At 52.0% G+C, this 14,443-nt stretch overlaps 1 protein-coding gene across 9 annotated transcripts in view; it reads right to left on the minus strand.

The window, feature by feature from the left end:
* The window catches only part of EPB41L4B (erythrocyte membrane protein band 4.1 like 4B), a 138,541-nt gene extending 128,311 nt beyond the window's left edge, over positions 1-10,230 (minus strand). For 2 of the 9 annotated variants that reach the window (XM_061426436.1, XM_061426437.1), the window contains exon 1: positions 9,862-10,229. In XM_061426436.1, coding sequence (XP_061282420.1) covers positions 9,862-10,161 — 300 coding nt within the window. In that variant the 5' untranslated portion in view covers positions 10,162-10,229. Of the gene's footprint in view, positions 1-9,861 lie in introns of all 9 variants that reach the window. The other 7 variants (XM_061426440.1, XM_061426438.1, XM_061426435.1 and 4 more) reach the window with 6 other exon arrangements.
* Positions 10,231-14,443: the final 4,213 nt, after the last annotated feature.

Raw genomic sequence — 14,443 nt, forward strand, 5'->3', positions numbered from 1 at the left:
TGGAATGGGTTGCCATTTCCTTTTCCAATGTATGAAAGTGAAAAGTGAAAGTGAAGTCGCTCAGTCATGTCCGACTTTTCTTTTAAACCAGTCATATTACAGATACTCTTTTGCATCTGTATTTCATCATTAAAAGATTTAAAGACTGACTGGACAGAGGACTTGCCAACACTGAGCAACTCTGACAAAAGACCAGACAACCCGGGAGAAGGATTAGCAAGAAAAGGAAGAGTCCCAGGTGAGAGAAGCCAGGATGTCAAGGACAAAACCCAGAGGGGTGGGCGGAGGACATCCAAGTCTCTGATGGCAGTGCCATCGGTGAACGGCAGGGCAGAGTTAGGAAGGCCCAGACACGAAGAAAAGTCTGTAACTCGGATGAATGGGTCAACAAACTGTGGCATGTCTGCACACTGGAGTATCATTCAGCCTTTAAAAAGCTGACCCATGCTACCACCTGGATGGACCTTGAAGACATTATGCTAAGTGAAAGAAGCCAGACACAAAAGGACAAGGACGGTATGACTCCACTTACGGGAGGTAGCTGGAGGAGTCAGATTCCTAGAGACAGAAAGCGGACTAGAGGCTGCCAGGGGTACCGGGAAGGAGGAATGGGGAGTTCGAGTTTACTGGACATGGCTTTAGTTGGGGATGATGAAAATGTCCTAGAGATGAACAGCGGTCATCTTGCATAACAATGTGCACATACTTTGAAGTGTACACCTAAAAATGGTTAAAATGGTCAATTTTATGCTACTTACGTATTATCACAGTTTTAAAAATCCATATTTCAAAGAAGGTGCAGCTGAGCAAGCAAGCTGGAATAAAGGAGAGATGCTACCAAGCCTACCTCAAGCCCCTTGAACACACATAAGACATGACACAGATGACAAGAGCATTCAGGCATGAAGTGGGCATGGAAGAGGCACCACAGAGCCAAGGGAGGCTGACCCTGCAGGCACCCGAGGAACCGGGTGGTCCACATCCCCCTGGCAGGGCCAGCTTCCCTGGGTGATTCTGCCCCTGGGACTCGGCTCAGTGCCAGGAAACAAAGACACTCCAGATGACCCCATGGGTGGCACAGGGCCCTGGGGATATCACCCTCCAGTTCACAACTTCTAGAAGGAAATGCTGGGCACTCAGCCAACTGTGACACTGGGGGAAAGAACCTACAAGACATGCTAAGAAATGGTAGACAGAACCCGAATGCCAGAGATGCTGTAAAGCAAAGAGGTTCAGCAAAGGCAGGGCAGTTTACAGCAGGAAATTCTAACCTGTCAAAGGACAAAAGATTCTGACCTTCCCTGGGAGTTCCGGAGAGCACACCTTTCGTGGGCTAGGGGTAGAGCACTAAAGAATGGGTCAGGAAACCCAGATTCAATTCTGGCTCCACCCTACTTACAGCTGAGTGGCCTTGAGACCTGCGTAAAGGGGATACAACACTTTCCCAGATGGTAGCAATTAAGGGAAGTTAACACAGATTCTGCAAGCCTCGGGGGTAGGAGAGTCAACAGGCAAGATACCAAGTGCTCTGAGTGACAACCTTCAACCCCAAGAGACAGGTAGGAACAGGTATTATTACACACACACAGGCAATATTACACACACACACATACACACAAACTTCTTTAAGTAATTCAGAATAAGCCAAAAAGAAGGGACCAAACTGGGTGAAAAGTATGTCTGGAAGGCTTGGGTAAGAGGAAAAAAGGTTTTTTTTTAAAAAATAAAAACAGTATATAAAAGGCTGCACACCATGTTTATAAACATGTATGCAAAAGCCCAAAGACTGAAGGGAGCGGTGAAACCAACCAGTTGCTATGCAGCAGGATGGGAATATATAAAATGTTTCTCTCTGTGATAATTTTAGTGTTGTTCCATTAAACACTTACTTTTTTAAAATGTTGCCTATTACCAAACTCAGCGTTGAAGAATTATGGGCCTCAAACCAGAAGGCCCTCTGGTTGAAACCACACTCACCCAGTATGACTTACAGGTGTGAATTCCATGCATGGGAACCCCAAGTGGCCTGGAAAGGGGGCCACCGTTCTGAGGCTCCGGGTCCCCATCAACCCTGGGGCAGGCTCCTCCCACCCCCACTCCTCCCAGACCCAGTCCTGGTCAGACGACCTTCCCGACACAAACCTCCTCTAGCCCAAAGCTACAGTCTGCCTTACTATGTGACACCGGTGGGGTTTTTTAAATCAGTCTGCTGGGCCCTGATTCTTCCCTCTCACAAATAAGGTATAACAACAGTAACCACCAAAAGAGGTCTGGTAAGGATTCAAGTCACTTAAGCACTTAGCATAGTATCAGCACACTGTGATCCCCTGACTCTTACCAGCTTGAGACCCTCCTCTGTGCTTCAGAGGTTGCTCACTCACTCCTTCAAGATTTGGGGGCTCAGCCGGCGCTCACAATCATCCCTAATCACAAGGAGCTGGAAGCCCAGCCAGTGCCGTTTCCTGGCTCCCATCCTCCCTGTATTTGCACCTGCTGCTTCATCCACTGAATGCCTTCTGAGCAACTCTTAACAGCAGAACCTCCTAGGCAACCTTCCGGACAACTCAGTGTCACTCAGGGCATTGAACCTTCTCCAAATCTAGCCCACGGTTCCATGGCTCACCCCCTCACCACCCCTCGTGGGGTTCCGAGTTATCTCCTGACACTGTCTCCCCGCTTCTAGACTGGAACTCTCTCCCCTGTCCTATCCCCTCCCAACGCTTCATGCGGGGTAAATGCACAACCAGTCTTGGGTGACTGAAAGCACTGGCCAAACAAAAACATTGTGGGAAACAAAAATAAGCCAGAAATTAAAATCAAGTGGGACTAGTGAGATACATCCAGTGTCGAGAGAAGCTGAAGAGGCTGCAGGATGAGATGAGAGACCCTGGGGCAGAGGAGGCACTCCTGGGATGCTGCAGGGTTACCCACCCATCTATGCCACATCAGCCCCGGCTGGGAGCAGGGCCTGAGCTCCCTGGGCAGGTGGGAGCCTCCCCAAAGCAGGTGTTCAGAACACAAGCCCTCAGATGCAAGGGGAGTCTGTGGCCACATCAACGGGACCTCTAAGCTGCCAGGAAGCAAAGGTGATTGGTGGGGAAGGGCTCCAAGGATGAGGACCCCACTCCTTACCCAGGCATTAGGTAGCGTACAGCTCAGATGGCCACAGGGAGCTCCTCGCCCCAGCTAAGGATCCCAGGGGCTGTAAAGTAGTAGGGGCAGAAGGGTCCCACCCTAAAGAGGCCCAAACTTGGGGTCTAGCTCCCTATTCAATTGTGCTGTAGAGGTGGAGAAAGAGACTTTACTGTTATCAACCCATATAAATTCATCGTTTTAAATAACATATTCAGAACTAAAAACAAAGAGAAAAGTACAGATGGACACACACACACACCACAGTTTTAAAAGTGGTTATCTCTGATGAGATTTTAGATGTTTTTAACTTCTCCTCCATCTCTATATTTTCTAATCTTTCTGCTGCCAACGTGTTCTCCTGTGAAATGCAAGTGGGGGAGGAAAACACATGCCAACCACCAAAAAAAAAAAAAAAAAACAAAAACCCACCAAGATGAATCAGCAGCTGACCCTGCCTGCAGGCAGCTGCCATGGGCCCGAGGAGGAAGCCCCAGTGCAAAGAACCAGATTCCTGCAGAAGAAACACTCTGGGCAGCATGGAGGAGGCTGGAGACAGGAGTCAGGCCATGGAGAAAGATGGGACACGGGTTTTGAGGACAAGTTGTGGGTGGAGGATTTCTGCGGTGATGGAGTGGAGTTTTTTCTAAGTCCCTATGCAAGAATGTAGGAGAAAGGCTATCTCCCTGTATCACCGACCCGACTCCCACCACAATCTTTTGCTATTTCAGAATTAAACAGACCTGCGCCTTCATCCACAACAGTGCACTAGAGACAGAACTCAGTGAGGTTATACATGTGAAAGCTCTTAACCAGTTAATATTTGTTCTGTCCTGGACTTGTGCAGGGTCATGTTCCTGGTGCTGGAGAGGCTGGCAGACACCCCCACCCTGCATATTAACACCGACAATCCGGCAAGTGAGGAACCGGAGTTAAGCGAGGGCACCTCTGTCCCACTTGGGATGGTCACCATCCACCTCTCCTGCCTTCTCCTCTTCCCCACCTGCCCTCCTTTGAAAACAAAGGTATGGTTTAAAAATACATAAACCCATGACACAGTCATCCGAGGGCCCCCACGGCCTCATTCATAGTCCAGGATGGGTGCGAGCAGGGTAAGCCCTGGAGGGCCACCTTGAGTCATTACCAGCCCTCACAAGGAGGAAAAAGCAGCCGCCTGAAGTCTGGGATAAGGCAGGGTGTTCATGGCATCAGGGACCTCAGGAGTGAGTGGAGATGAGGAGCTGCCTTCTCATGGGTCTTATGTGGTCCTCCATTTCTTCCCACACCTGAGAGTGAAGATACCCCTGTCCTCCAAGTTAGACCCCACTCCTCACTTCCCCCACACTCAATCAACAGCCCCACCTCCGGGAACGCACCAGCACTCAGTCCCTTCTCCACCCCAGGCCCTCATCACCCTTCACCTGGATTACTGCACAGCAGAACTGTCTCCAGAGAGGGAATGGTCCCCATTCCCTCTCCCAGCCCAACCTTCACTCTGCGGTGGCAAAGATGGGCTCCCTAAAGTGCACGTGTGAGCCTACCAACCCCCAGCTTGGAGGCTGCTGCTCCCATCCTCATTGTCTGAAGCCCTTTTTAATGCACAGTGCGGCTGCCCTCTGCTCTCACAGTTCAGAGCCAGTGTTTTTCAAAGGGTGTGACTTGCATGCCCAAGGTACCGATTCAAAGTCCAGCTTCCTAAACTAATCAGAAATTCTGCAGGTGAGCTCTGCACAGCTGAACTGGAGACAAGAAAATCCCATATGCACTCTTTGTGTACACTGAAGTTAGAGAACCCTTTTGCTGGAGTTTCCCGTTGTTTAGGTAAATGCCCAGAACATATCTGGCCCCCTGCCATGATGCTGTGTTAGGACTCGGGCCAGCCACCTTACTGCTGATCCTACACATCTCCAAAGGCGAGAGTGGTTCCCAAAGATGCACCTGACTCCTCCTCACTGAGTGACCAAGGGAGTCACTTTATATCCCCAGGCCTCTGTGTTCCATACATACGATGGGTGGATATGTGTTGTCTAGGGTCCCTTCTAGACATACGATCTTCATGTTGTATCATGTATGTTCTGTTGGGTCTGAGGTTCCAGTCCTGAAATTCTAAGGACCGGCATTTTTCTATCTGGGGGTGTAAGTGGGGGGTGAAAAGTGAAAGTCTTAGTAACTTAGTCCGACTCTTTGCAGCCCCATGGACTATAGCCCACCACGCTCCTCTGTCCATAGGATTCTCCAGGCAAGGACACTAGAGTGGGCTGCCCTTCCCTTCTCCAGGAGATCTTCCTGACCCAGGGATTGAACCTAGATCTCCTGCACTATAGATGGATTCATTACCATTTGAGCCACCAGGGAGTAGGCGTGGGAGGGTAGCATTCTTTTCTCATTCAAAGTGAAACTTTTATAAAGCATCTCTCTTACTACAGCCAGTTTCCAATTTCCAATAAGGGAGAGCCAAGCAACGCTTAGCCTTCCTGGCATGGTTTTTTTTTTTTTAGGCCAAGCCACGCGGCTTAAGGGATCTTAGTTCCCTGACCAGGGATCAAACCCAGGCCCTTGGCAGTGAAAGTTCAGAGTTCTAACCACTGGACCACCAGGGATTCCTACCCTTTTTTTTTTTTTTTTAATGTTCATTTCTAGAAAATTTCCCAATCCCTTTTCATAGGCCAAAGAGGAGGCACAGAGATGTGTGTGAGATGACAGCCGACCAGCAACCCTTCAGCACCCTGCTGCTTCCTAAGGCCTTTTCATATCCTTTTAGACATATAATCCTCCCATTTTAAAGACCAGAAAATCAAGGTTCAAGGATGGCGCAGCCAGACTGCGCAACTCAAACGTGCACATTCCCACCCTGAAACTCTCTGTGCTTGCCCTGTACCACCCAAGTCCACACTGAGCTCAGAGACGGTGAGAGCAACTGCGCCAAACCCCCTACTGGCCAACGAGGCATGCCCTGCAGGGCATGGGAGGGAGCGCTAACCAGCCAGCCACACCCCTTCCTGGCTCTCCACACGGAGCTGCTGGAAGCCTGCGCATGCAAGGGAGGGGGGAGACGGGGCTGAGCAACAGCCGCACGAGCAAAAGCGATGCCAGGGATTTAGTCAACAGAGAGCTAATATGAGTCAACAGCGGGTGCCGCTGCCAAACACACTAATGGGATCTTCAGCGGCATTAACAGAAGGGAAGAGTCGGGCAGGCCGAGGGAGTCCTGCCCTGCTGGCCAGACCACACCTGAGGGCTGGGGCCTGGCCTCGGAGGGGGACACACCTTCTGAGCCAGCACCCAGGTTTCTGAAGAGGAATGGCTCTGGAAGGGCACTCTGGCCTGTATGGTGGGCCAAGGCCTCCTCTGGGAGCTGGGCTGGCACAGGAAGCCCACTCCAGATTGCCCATTATAGATGGATTCTTTTTTTCCCCCAAAGATCCTGATGCACAACAAAGCTTAAGAACACACAGGCGTGCCAGAGGATGAGACCCACCACCTGGGGAAGGGGGCTCCAGGCTCCATCAGGGAAGCATCACTGGAGAAGACAATTACAGCTGCTTCTTCCTTTGTTATATATAACAGCGGGGCCGTGGCATGGCCAAGAAGTGGCTGACTCCCTGAAACAACAGGGAGTCTAAAAATGCATAAGGGGCACTGGATTTGAGATCCTAGAGCCACAAGAATCAAAGTCTCCAGGAAGTCCTCCTGATTCATCCATCCCCAGCACCCTATCTGGTGAGCCTGTGAGCTCAGCATCACTTACAGGAAAAAGACACACTGCTGCCTGCGTTTCTGAAGGGCCTCAAGGCCACCTCTCATTCACCTTTGGGTCCACAGCCCAGCTGAAAACCAAGGTGCCCCAGCACAATCCCACTGAGGGCCTTGTGTTTGAGGCACTTCTGGAACACAGGCCTCCTGACTAGGGCTATAAAACGGCTTATGACAATGCCTGAGCATGGTTAGTATGCTGAGCGGAGAATGCATGACGCTACCACCACCAGAGAGTTTTAATTACAAAAGAGCCATAGTTAGCCTGGCAAGTGTGCTTTGTGCCTGAGCAAGTGACTGGAGACAGAAAATCCAGCTTAGGGAGATGGCGGTCAAAGGTAAATCCGGTGTACCAGGCCACAAAGCCATCCCAGGGCCCAAGAAGCGGTAAAAATTCAGGAATGCAGGAGATGAGAATAATGACCAGGAGGACTAAATGCCAAAAAAGGACAGCATAAAAAGTGAGCCTGGTGAAATGGGGCTGAGAAGGAGCACAGATGCTACAGCTTTATGGAGACCCGGCTGCTTGGAGCCCATGCTGTAACTGAGAGTTCGTTACTGGCACTGAAACTCTGAAGATGACTGTGGGAGACTGTGATGCAGCTCTCACACAGAATAAATCTTCCAGTCAATGAGCTGTGCTCACTGGTGAATTCTCCATCTTTCCTCCCCAAGCAAGGGCACAGATGACCAAAGCCAACATTTGCTCTGGACCTGCCTTTGGGCGGCACATATACATTATATGCATGTCTATATAAATAAAATTGGAGGTTCACTAAATAACATCTTAAGGCATCCCATTGGACGTCCCTGGTGATACAGTGGATAAGAATCTGCCTGCCAATGCAAGGAACACAAGTTCGATCTCTGGTCTGGGAAGATCCCACATGCCGCAGAGCAACTAAACCCCTATGCCATAACTACTGAAGCCCGTGCGCCTAGAGCCTGTGCTCCCCAACAAAAGAAGCCACCGCAGCTAGAAGCCGGCACACCGCAAGTGAAGAGCAGCCCCCTCCCCGCACTGCTCTCTCTGCAACTAGATAAAAACCCAAGCAGCAGGTAAGACCCAATGTAACCCAAAAATAAATAAATAATTTTTTTTTTTTTTTTACAAAAAGGAAAGAAATCTGCCATTGTAAGAAAACCTAGTTAATTCTTCTGTCAAGTAGCCTTTAATTAAGTGAAGAAACCTTTAGGATGCAAAACCTGCCTCCCCCACGCTAGGCCAGGGCTCCACCAGCTGAGGTAAGTCAGCCTTTGCATCCCAACCTGTTCCTCTGGGTACCTGTTTGGGTCTATTCACCACGCATGCATTTTTACTGGGTTTGCATTTTTCATCTCAGGAACACCACTTAAACCTGTCGCAGAAACCTGACAGAAGCAATACATTTTATAAACGAATCATCTTGGGGGAACAGACAAGAAAATCATCAGCAGTGAGCGTTGTCAAAGTTCCCAACCAGAGCATTCCTTTCGCAGATCTGAGATGCAGAACGCGCCACATCCTCTCCACACACCAGCTGCCCGCTCCAGAAGCAACCCACTCACCTCTCCTCCACTCGGCTCGGCCCGCCCCCCTCCCCTTTTTCAAGCCTCCTCTCCCAGCTGAATAAAAAGCTGGAGAGCCCAGTCTTGGAAAAACAGTAACATTTTAATACTATTTTAAAGACAACTGCTCTGAGCACTGGAATGTTGGCTCCTTTTCCATGAATAAAAAGGCCCCCGAAGGGTATTATCGTAACAAAATGATATCCTATGGAGAGCACCAGGAACCACAAAAATAAAATCGCCATAAACTGAAACTGTCTCAAAATTAAACCTAACACAAGGAAACATTAAATCGCAGGCCAGGCAGACTCTGATTTTCCCATCTAAAACCCTTACAGGTTCCCAGCCAGTTCTCTCCTGACGTCCAATTTCCCCCACCCGAGAAGGTCTGAATGCTTTCTTTAGAAGTCCCGGTATGTTATTCCGCCCGCCCCACTTGAAACCCTCGGGACGATCTGTAACATTCATCTAAAGCTCAACCGTTACTGTGTCCTCAGTCACACCCAAAGATTCCCAAAGGCAACGTCTGCCGCAGCGCCGGGTGCACAGTAGGCGCCCCACTAAAGTGCGGATTCGATCTGATCAGATCTGGCCCCTTGGGCTAGAAAGACCCGCTGGTGGCCGGACGCCCTGGCGGGGATAGCAGCGCCAGCCGAGCTCTCCGCTGCAGGGGGCGGGGTGCAACCACCTGTGGGCGGGTGGCCCGGGCTGAGGCCGCGGCGCAGCCGCCCTGGGGTGCCTCCGCGGCTCCACGCACAGTCCCCGGGGAAAGTCCGGCGCCCCAGGCCCGGGGGCCGACTCCCAGCGGCCCAGAAGGGGGCTCTGCCGCTGCAAAGTTGACCCGATCAGCGAGAGTAGATTCTCCAGTTAGCTCCCAAGTCGCCCAACCCCCTGTGAAGCAGCGGGCCAGAGGCGCTGTTTAGGATGGGATGAAGGGGTGGGGAGCGCCCAGATGGGGACTGGAGAGAGCAGAAATACTCCCCTGACTCCCCCCCAAACTTGGGGCACCTGCCGGCCAGCAGGCGAGGGGGGCTTCTCCTCCCCTGCCTTCCCACCACGGCCTGGTGGCGAGTCTGCGGGGGCAAGCGGGCTACCCCGGGGCAGCCCCGCCTTGTTTTGACATTCTCTAAACGACAGCCCAGCACCAAGAAGGCCGCTGCAGGAACCTCAGGGACCGAAGGGGAACAACAGTTACCCGCGCCAGGGGGCGGGGACTTGGGACTTGAGGGGGCGCGGGCCAGGGATGGGGGCCCCCGGAAGAGACCAGAATGGGGTGGCCGGAGAGGGAACAGGACTAGGAAAGCGCGCAGAAGGGGGAGGGGATCCCGGAGAGGTACAAGGGGAGCTCCCCAGAGGGGAGCATCGGGGGAAGGGAACTGCCCCACGAGCCCCGGGGTGCCAGTGGCCCGGACCGGCTCCGTCACTCACCGGCAGGTCCACGCTCACTTCGGTACCGTCGAGCAGGAAGACGCGGCAGTAGAGGGTGGCCTTGGAGGCTCCGGCGGCAGAGATGTGCACGGCCGCGCCGCCCGTGAGCAGGGGCCCGCCGCCGGCCGGGAACACGCTGCCCCCGGGCGCGGCGGGCAGCGTGGAGACAGCGGCGGCCGGGCCCCCCCTCGGGCCCCCGTCGCGCTCGTCCCCCAGCCCGGCGGCCCCGCGCCCTGCCGCGCCCCGCGCGTAGCGCTGCATGGAGCGGCGGCCAAAGGTCCGGCGCAGAAACCGCAGCATCCTGGCTGGGGGCGTCCCCTGCCTCCGCCCCCTGCGCCGCTGCCGCTGCGCCGCCGCCCGGGAGTGCCCCGCGACGCCGTCAGTGCCAGCGCCCGCCCGCGCCTCCTCCCGCCGGCTGCGGCCCGGGGCTCGCTCCCGCCGAGGCCGAGGCCGCGCTCCGGATGCCTGCGGGGCGCGCCGGCCCGGCCAGCGCCGACTGAGAGTGGCCGCGGGCGGGAGGGCGCGCTCGGGGCGGCCAGGCAGCCGTCCCGCCGCCGCCTCCGCCGCCACGCGCTCTGCCGGGCCGGCGGCCTGCGCTCGCGGCCGAGGGGCTGCTCCCGACGGCCGGCCGCGGGCGGCCCGGGGAGCTGCGGGGGGCGCGGGGGCGGGCTGCCGGCTGCTCCCGCGCGGCGAGCCGGCCGAGGGCCAGCCGGAGCAGGGCGCCTGCGTGCTCCTGGCGCGCTCGCTCCCACTCGCCGCGCCCGGGCCCGAGGAGGCCCCGCCGAGTACCCGCTCCCCAGGCGCCTTTTCCTGCGCCCGCAGCCCCCGCCTCCCACCTGGGAGGCTGCACCTCCAGCCGCCGCTGCCGCCGCCGCCGCCGCCGCCGCCGGGACTGCAGCACGCCCTCCTCCCTCGGGGCTGCGCCGGGTATTTGCAAACCGAGTCTGTGCTGCCCCCTGCCGGCCCGAGCGCCCCCTGCTGCTGTAGGTGTGCTCACGTGTGTACACGTAGGTGAGCACACACGTGTTTCCGGCGCCCTGAGCCCTGAAGACGCCCGAGAGTCTCCCCTTGCCTAGTTTGTAAACCTGGGCTGCATGCCCTCAGGGGAGCCATGCCCGAGAGGCCAGAAAGAAAAACGCAGGAAGCGAAGGCCCTGCCAGGCCCTCAGTTTCCCCTTCTGGAAAAGGATGGGGGTGGACTAGGTAATCTACCAGGTCCCCACAACTGAAGTTCTGTCAGTTTAAAATCTCAGAGCTGAAAGAGCCCTTTCTGCTATTCCAGTCCTATGGACACATTCCAGATAAGGAAATTGAGGCCAGGCTAGGAGAAGTGTACTTTCCCAATGGACTACGCAGAGAAACACCTTTCCTCAAGGAACTCGTGTCCAGTATGGAGGAAGTGTGCGTGCGTGTGTGCTCAGTCGCTCAGTCCTGTCCGACTCTTTGCCATCCACAGAGGCCTGCATAAATAGCCACAACTTTTAAGAGTAGTAAGGGCTGAAGAAGTTACTGAGAAGCAGAGTAGAACTGAGGCGTTAGGAGGTAGTCTATGAAGATACACGGAGAATATTGGAGGCAAAGGAAATGTTTATAAACAATGCCCCCCAGGTATACAAGTTCAGGGACTGGTTCAAGAAGAAGTGGGTTGTCCATTGTGGCTGAAAGAAGGTCAGGCCTCTTGAGAACAGCACTACTTTGCTTCTGTGTGTGCCTGACACTGTGCTAAGCCCTTCTCATTCATCATCTCCTAAATCCTCAGGACAGCCTGGTTCCATAAATGGTTTTATCCCCATTGTACGGAGGAGGAAATTGAAGCTTAGAGAGCTTAAGAGACTTGCTCCAGATTTCATTTCAAATAGGGGCTCGTTTGCTGGGATTTAAAGCTGTTGCTCCTAACCACTGCCAGGCTGAGGCATGTGGCATGATTGGCAAGCAGTGGTGGTTTCTGAGAGACCTGGACAGAGGCAGTGGCCACAGCAAAGGGGAAAGAGAAAGAGAAGGATGAATTCAGGAGGTATTCCAAAATCGACGTTTACTGAGGATCAGGCACGGTCTTAGGTGATTTCATGGATGGTATTTTCATTACCCTCATTCTAACCTTTCTAGATAGTTCTGTTTATCCCCATTGACTTAGGTGGAGTTTGGAGCTTAGAGAAGTAACATCCTTGCCTGAGGTCTCAGAGCTCCTGAGTGGCAGCAGCCAGTGCCCTCCCCTGTTGCCTGATGTTTCTCTTACGACTCTACAGGGATCTACCTGGTGACAGTGTATTCTGAGGGGGCACCTGCAGTCAGGCTTCCAATACCCACTCTGCTCCTCTCCCCACCCCCACCCCCACTGCCAAGACTTAATAGAATACTGTCAGCAAACGTGTTCAAAGGGGACCCAGTCTGCTTACGGTTTATAAGGGTAGCCCATTTCCTACTCTATAGCCCAGAAGTGCTCTGGTAGACTGAATAATGGCCCTCTGAAGATATTCACATCTCAGTCCCCAGAACCTGTTCCTGAATATGTTCCTGTACATGGCATAAGGGACTTCACAGATATTCCTTATAAATTCAGAAATTTGAGGTGGGGAGGTTATCCTGGGTTATCTGGGTAGGACCAATATAATCACAAAGGCCCTTGTAAAAAGGAGACAGGGGAGTCGGAGACAAAGAAAGTGATGTGGCAGTGGGAGCAGAAGTCAGAGCAATGCGTCCAGGAGTCAAGGAGTGCAGGCAGAGGCTGGAGGCTGGAATCTGGAAGAGGCACGGAACAGATTATCCTGTATATTTTAGAAGGAACACAGCCTTGGTTTTTAATGCAGCCTGTAAAATCTGACTCTGACTTCTGACCTTCAGAACTGTAAGATAATGCACTTGTGTTTTAAACCCCTAAGGTGATGGTGATTTATTCCAGCAGTGATAAGGAGACTCATACAAGTGCAGGGTTAAATCATGTTAGGTTGGTACACTACATTTTCCCAAGCCTCTTGGCATTGTCACAGTGCCATCCCTCTCAAAGGAACTGTCATTCAGTTTCTACGTATCCTCTGTCCTTCTCTCCACTAAATGCTGAGCTCCATGAAGACAGGAGTTTTTTTCTTATTCATCACTGTATCCCCACCCAGCACCTAGCCTGCTGCCTGACAAATAATCAGCATTCAATAAATGCTTGTTGAATGAATGCAGGATCAGATTTCATTGTCGTAATAGCCCATGGGGTAAGTATTGCTTTTGCCTTTTAGAAATGGAGAAAATGAAGGTTGGAGTAGAGTCCAGACTCACACTCACCTCTCCTGACTCCAGCTCCCAAGTGCTACTGACAATACCATGTCATATCTAGATTGCGTTCATTTTACCTGTACCTTCTCTGTCCTGGGCACCGTCACCTCAGTGATTGAATGGATCTCATTCAGTCTTCATCCCGATAGTGATTTTTAAAAAAAATTTATTTACTTATCTGGCTGTGCCGAGTCTTAGTTGTAGCACTCAGGATCTTTAGTTGTGATCTAGATCTAGCTCCCCGACCAGAGATTGAACTTTCGCCCCCTCTATTGGGAGTGCAGAGTCTTAGCCACTGGACCACCAGGGAAGTCCCCGCAATAGTGATTTAAGTACTATTTTCTCCACCACACAGAGGAGAAACAGAGTCTCAGGACTTTCTTTGATTAAATCTCACATTAGTCAAGTTTCCTCCCCAGAATTTCCACATTTGAATAGTAAGGTTGCATTTTGTCTGTTCACAGTGCTATCTATTTCAGTGATTGCTCTTTCTTCATCTTGGCATTTTAGACCATAAAAATTCCTTCCCTCTTATCCAAGCTCTGTACCAGCCCTTCAGAAATTTTAATTGCCATTTCTCAGACCCTCTCTGAGAAGGCCTATAATACTTTGGCCACCTGATGTGAAGAACTGACTCATTTGAAAAGACCCTGATGCTGGGAAAGACTGAAGGCAGGAGGAGAAGGGGACAACAGAGGATGAGATGGTCAGATGGTATCACCGACTCAAAGGACATGAGTTTGAGTAAACTCCAGGAGTTGGTGATGGACAGGGAGGCCGAGTCCATCGGGTCATAAAGAGTCGGACACAACTTAGCGATTGAACTGAACTGAAGACTTCTCTGCTCAATGAAAATGGACCAGAAATGCACATGTTTCTAGTTTGCCAACACATCGCTCTTTTATGGGCCTTTTGGTCTTCAAACTATCAGTTAGTATTTTACCTGTGTTCCTGTCTAGAACCATCTTGAGCTGAAGTTCTCAAGAAAGAGTCTACATTTAAATTCCAGGTCCTTTCCTTGGCCACAAGCATTAGCTTGAGTTTCTCAATGTCATGACACTTTGGAAGCTGACCCGTAGAGTCACTTTTTGCCTTCTCATCATTAAAGATCAGCCACCAGTTTTTTGAATTTTATTTTTATTGAGGTGACATTGATTTATATAAGCTTATATACATCAATATAAAGTTTATATAAAACTTATATAAGTTTCATGTGTACAACACTGGTTTCGTTTTTAATTTTGTTTAATTTTTGGCTACACTAAGCGGCACGTGGGATCTTATTTCCCTGACCAAGGATCGAACCTGTGCCCCCTGCT

Source organism: Bos javanicus, chromosome 8, assembly GCF_032452875.1.
Source record: "Bos javanicus breed banteng chromosome 8, ARS-OSU_banteng_1.0, whole genome shotgun sequence".
In the NCBI taxonomy this organism is placed as follows: Eukaryota; Metazoa; Chordata; class Mammalia; order Artiodactyla; family Bovidae; genus Bos; species Bos javanicus.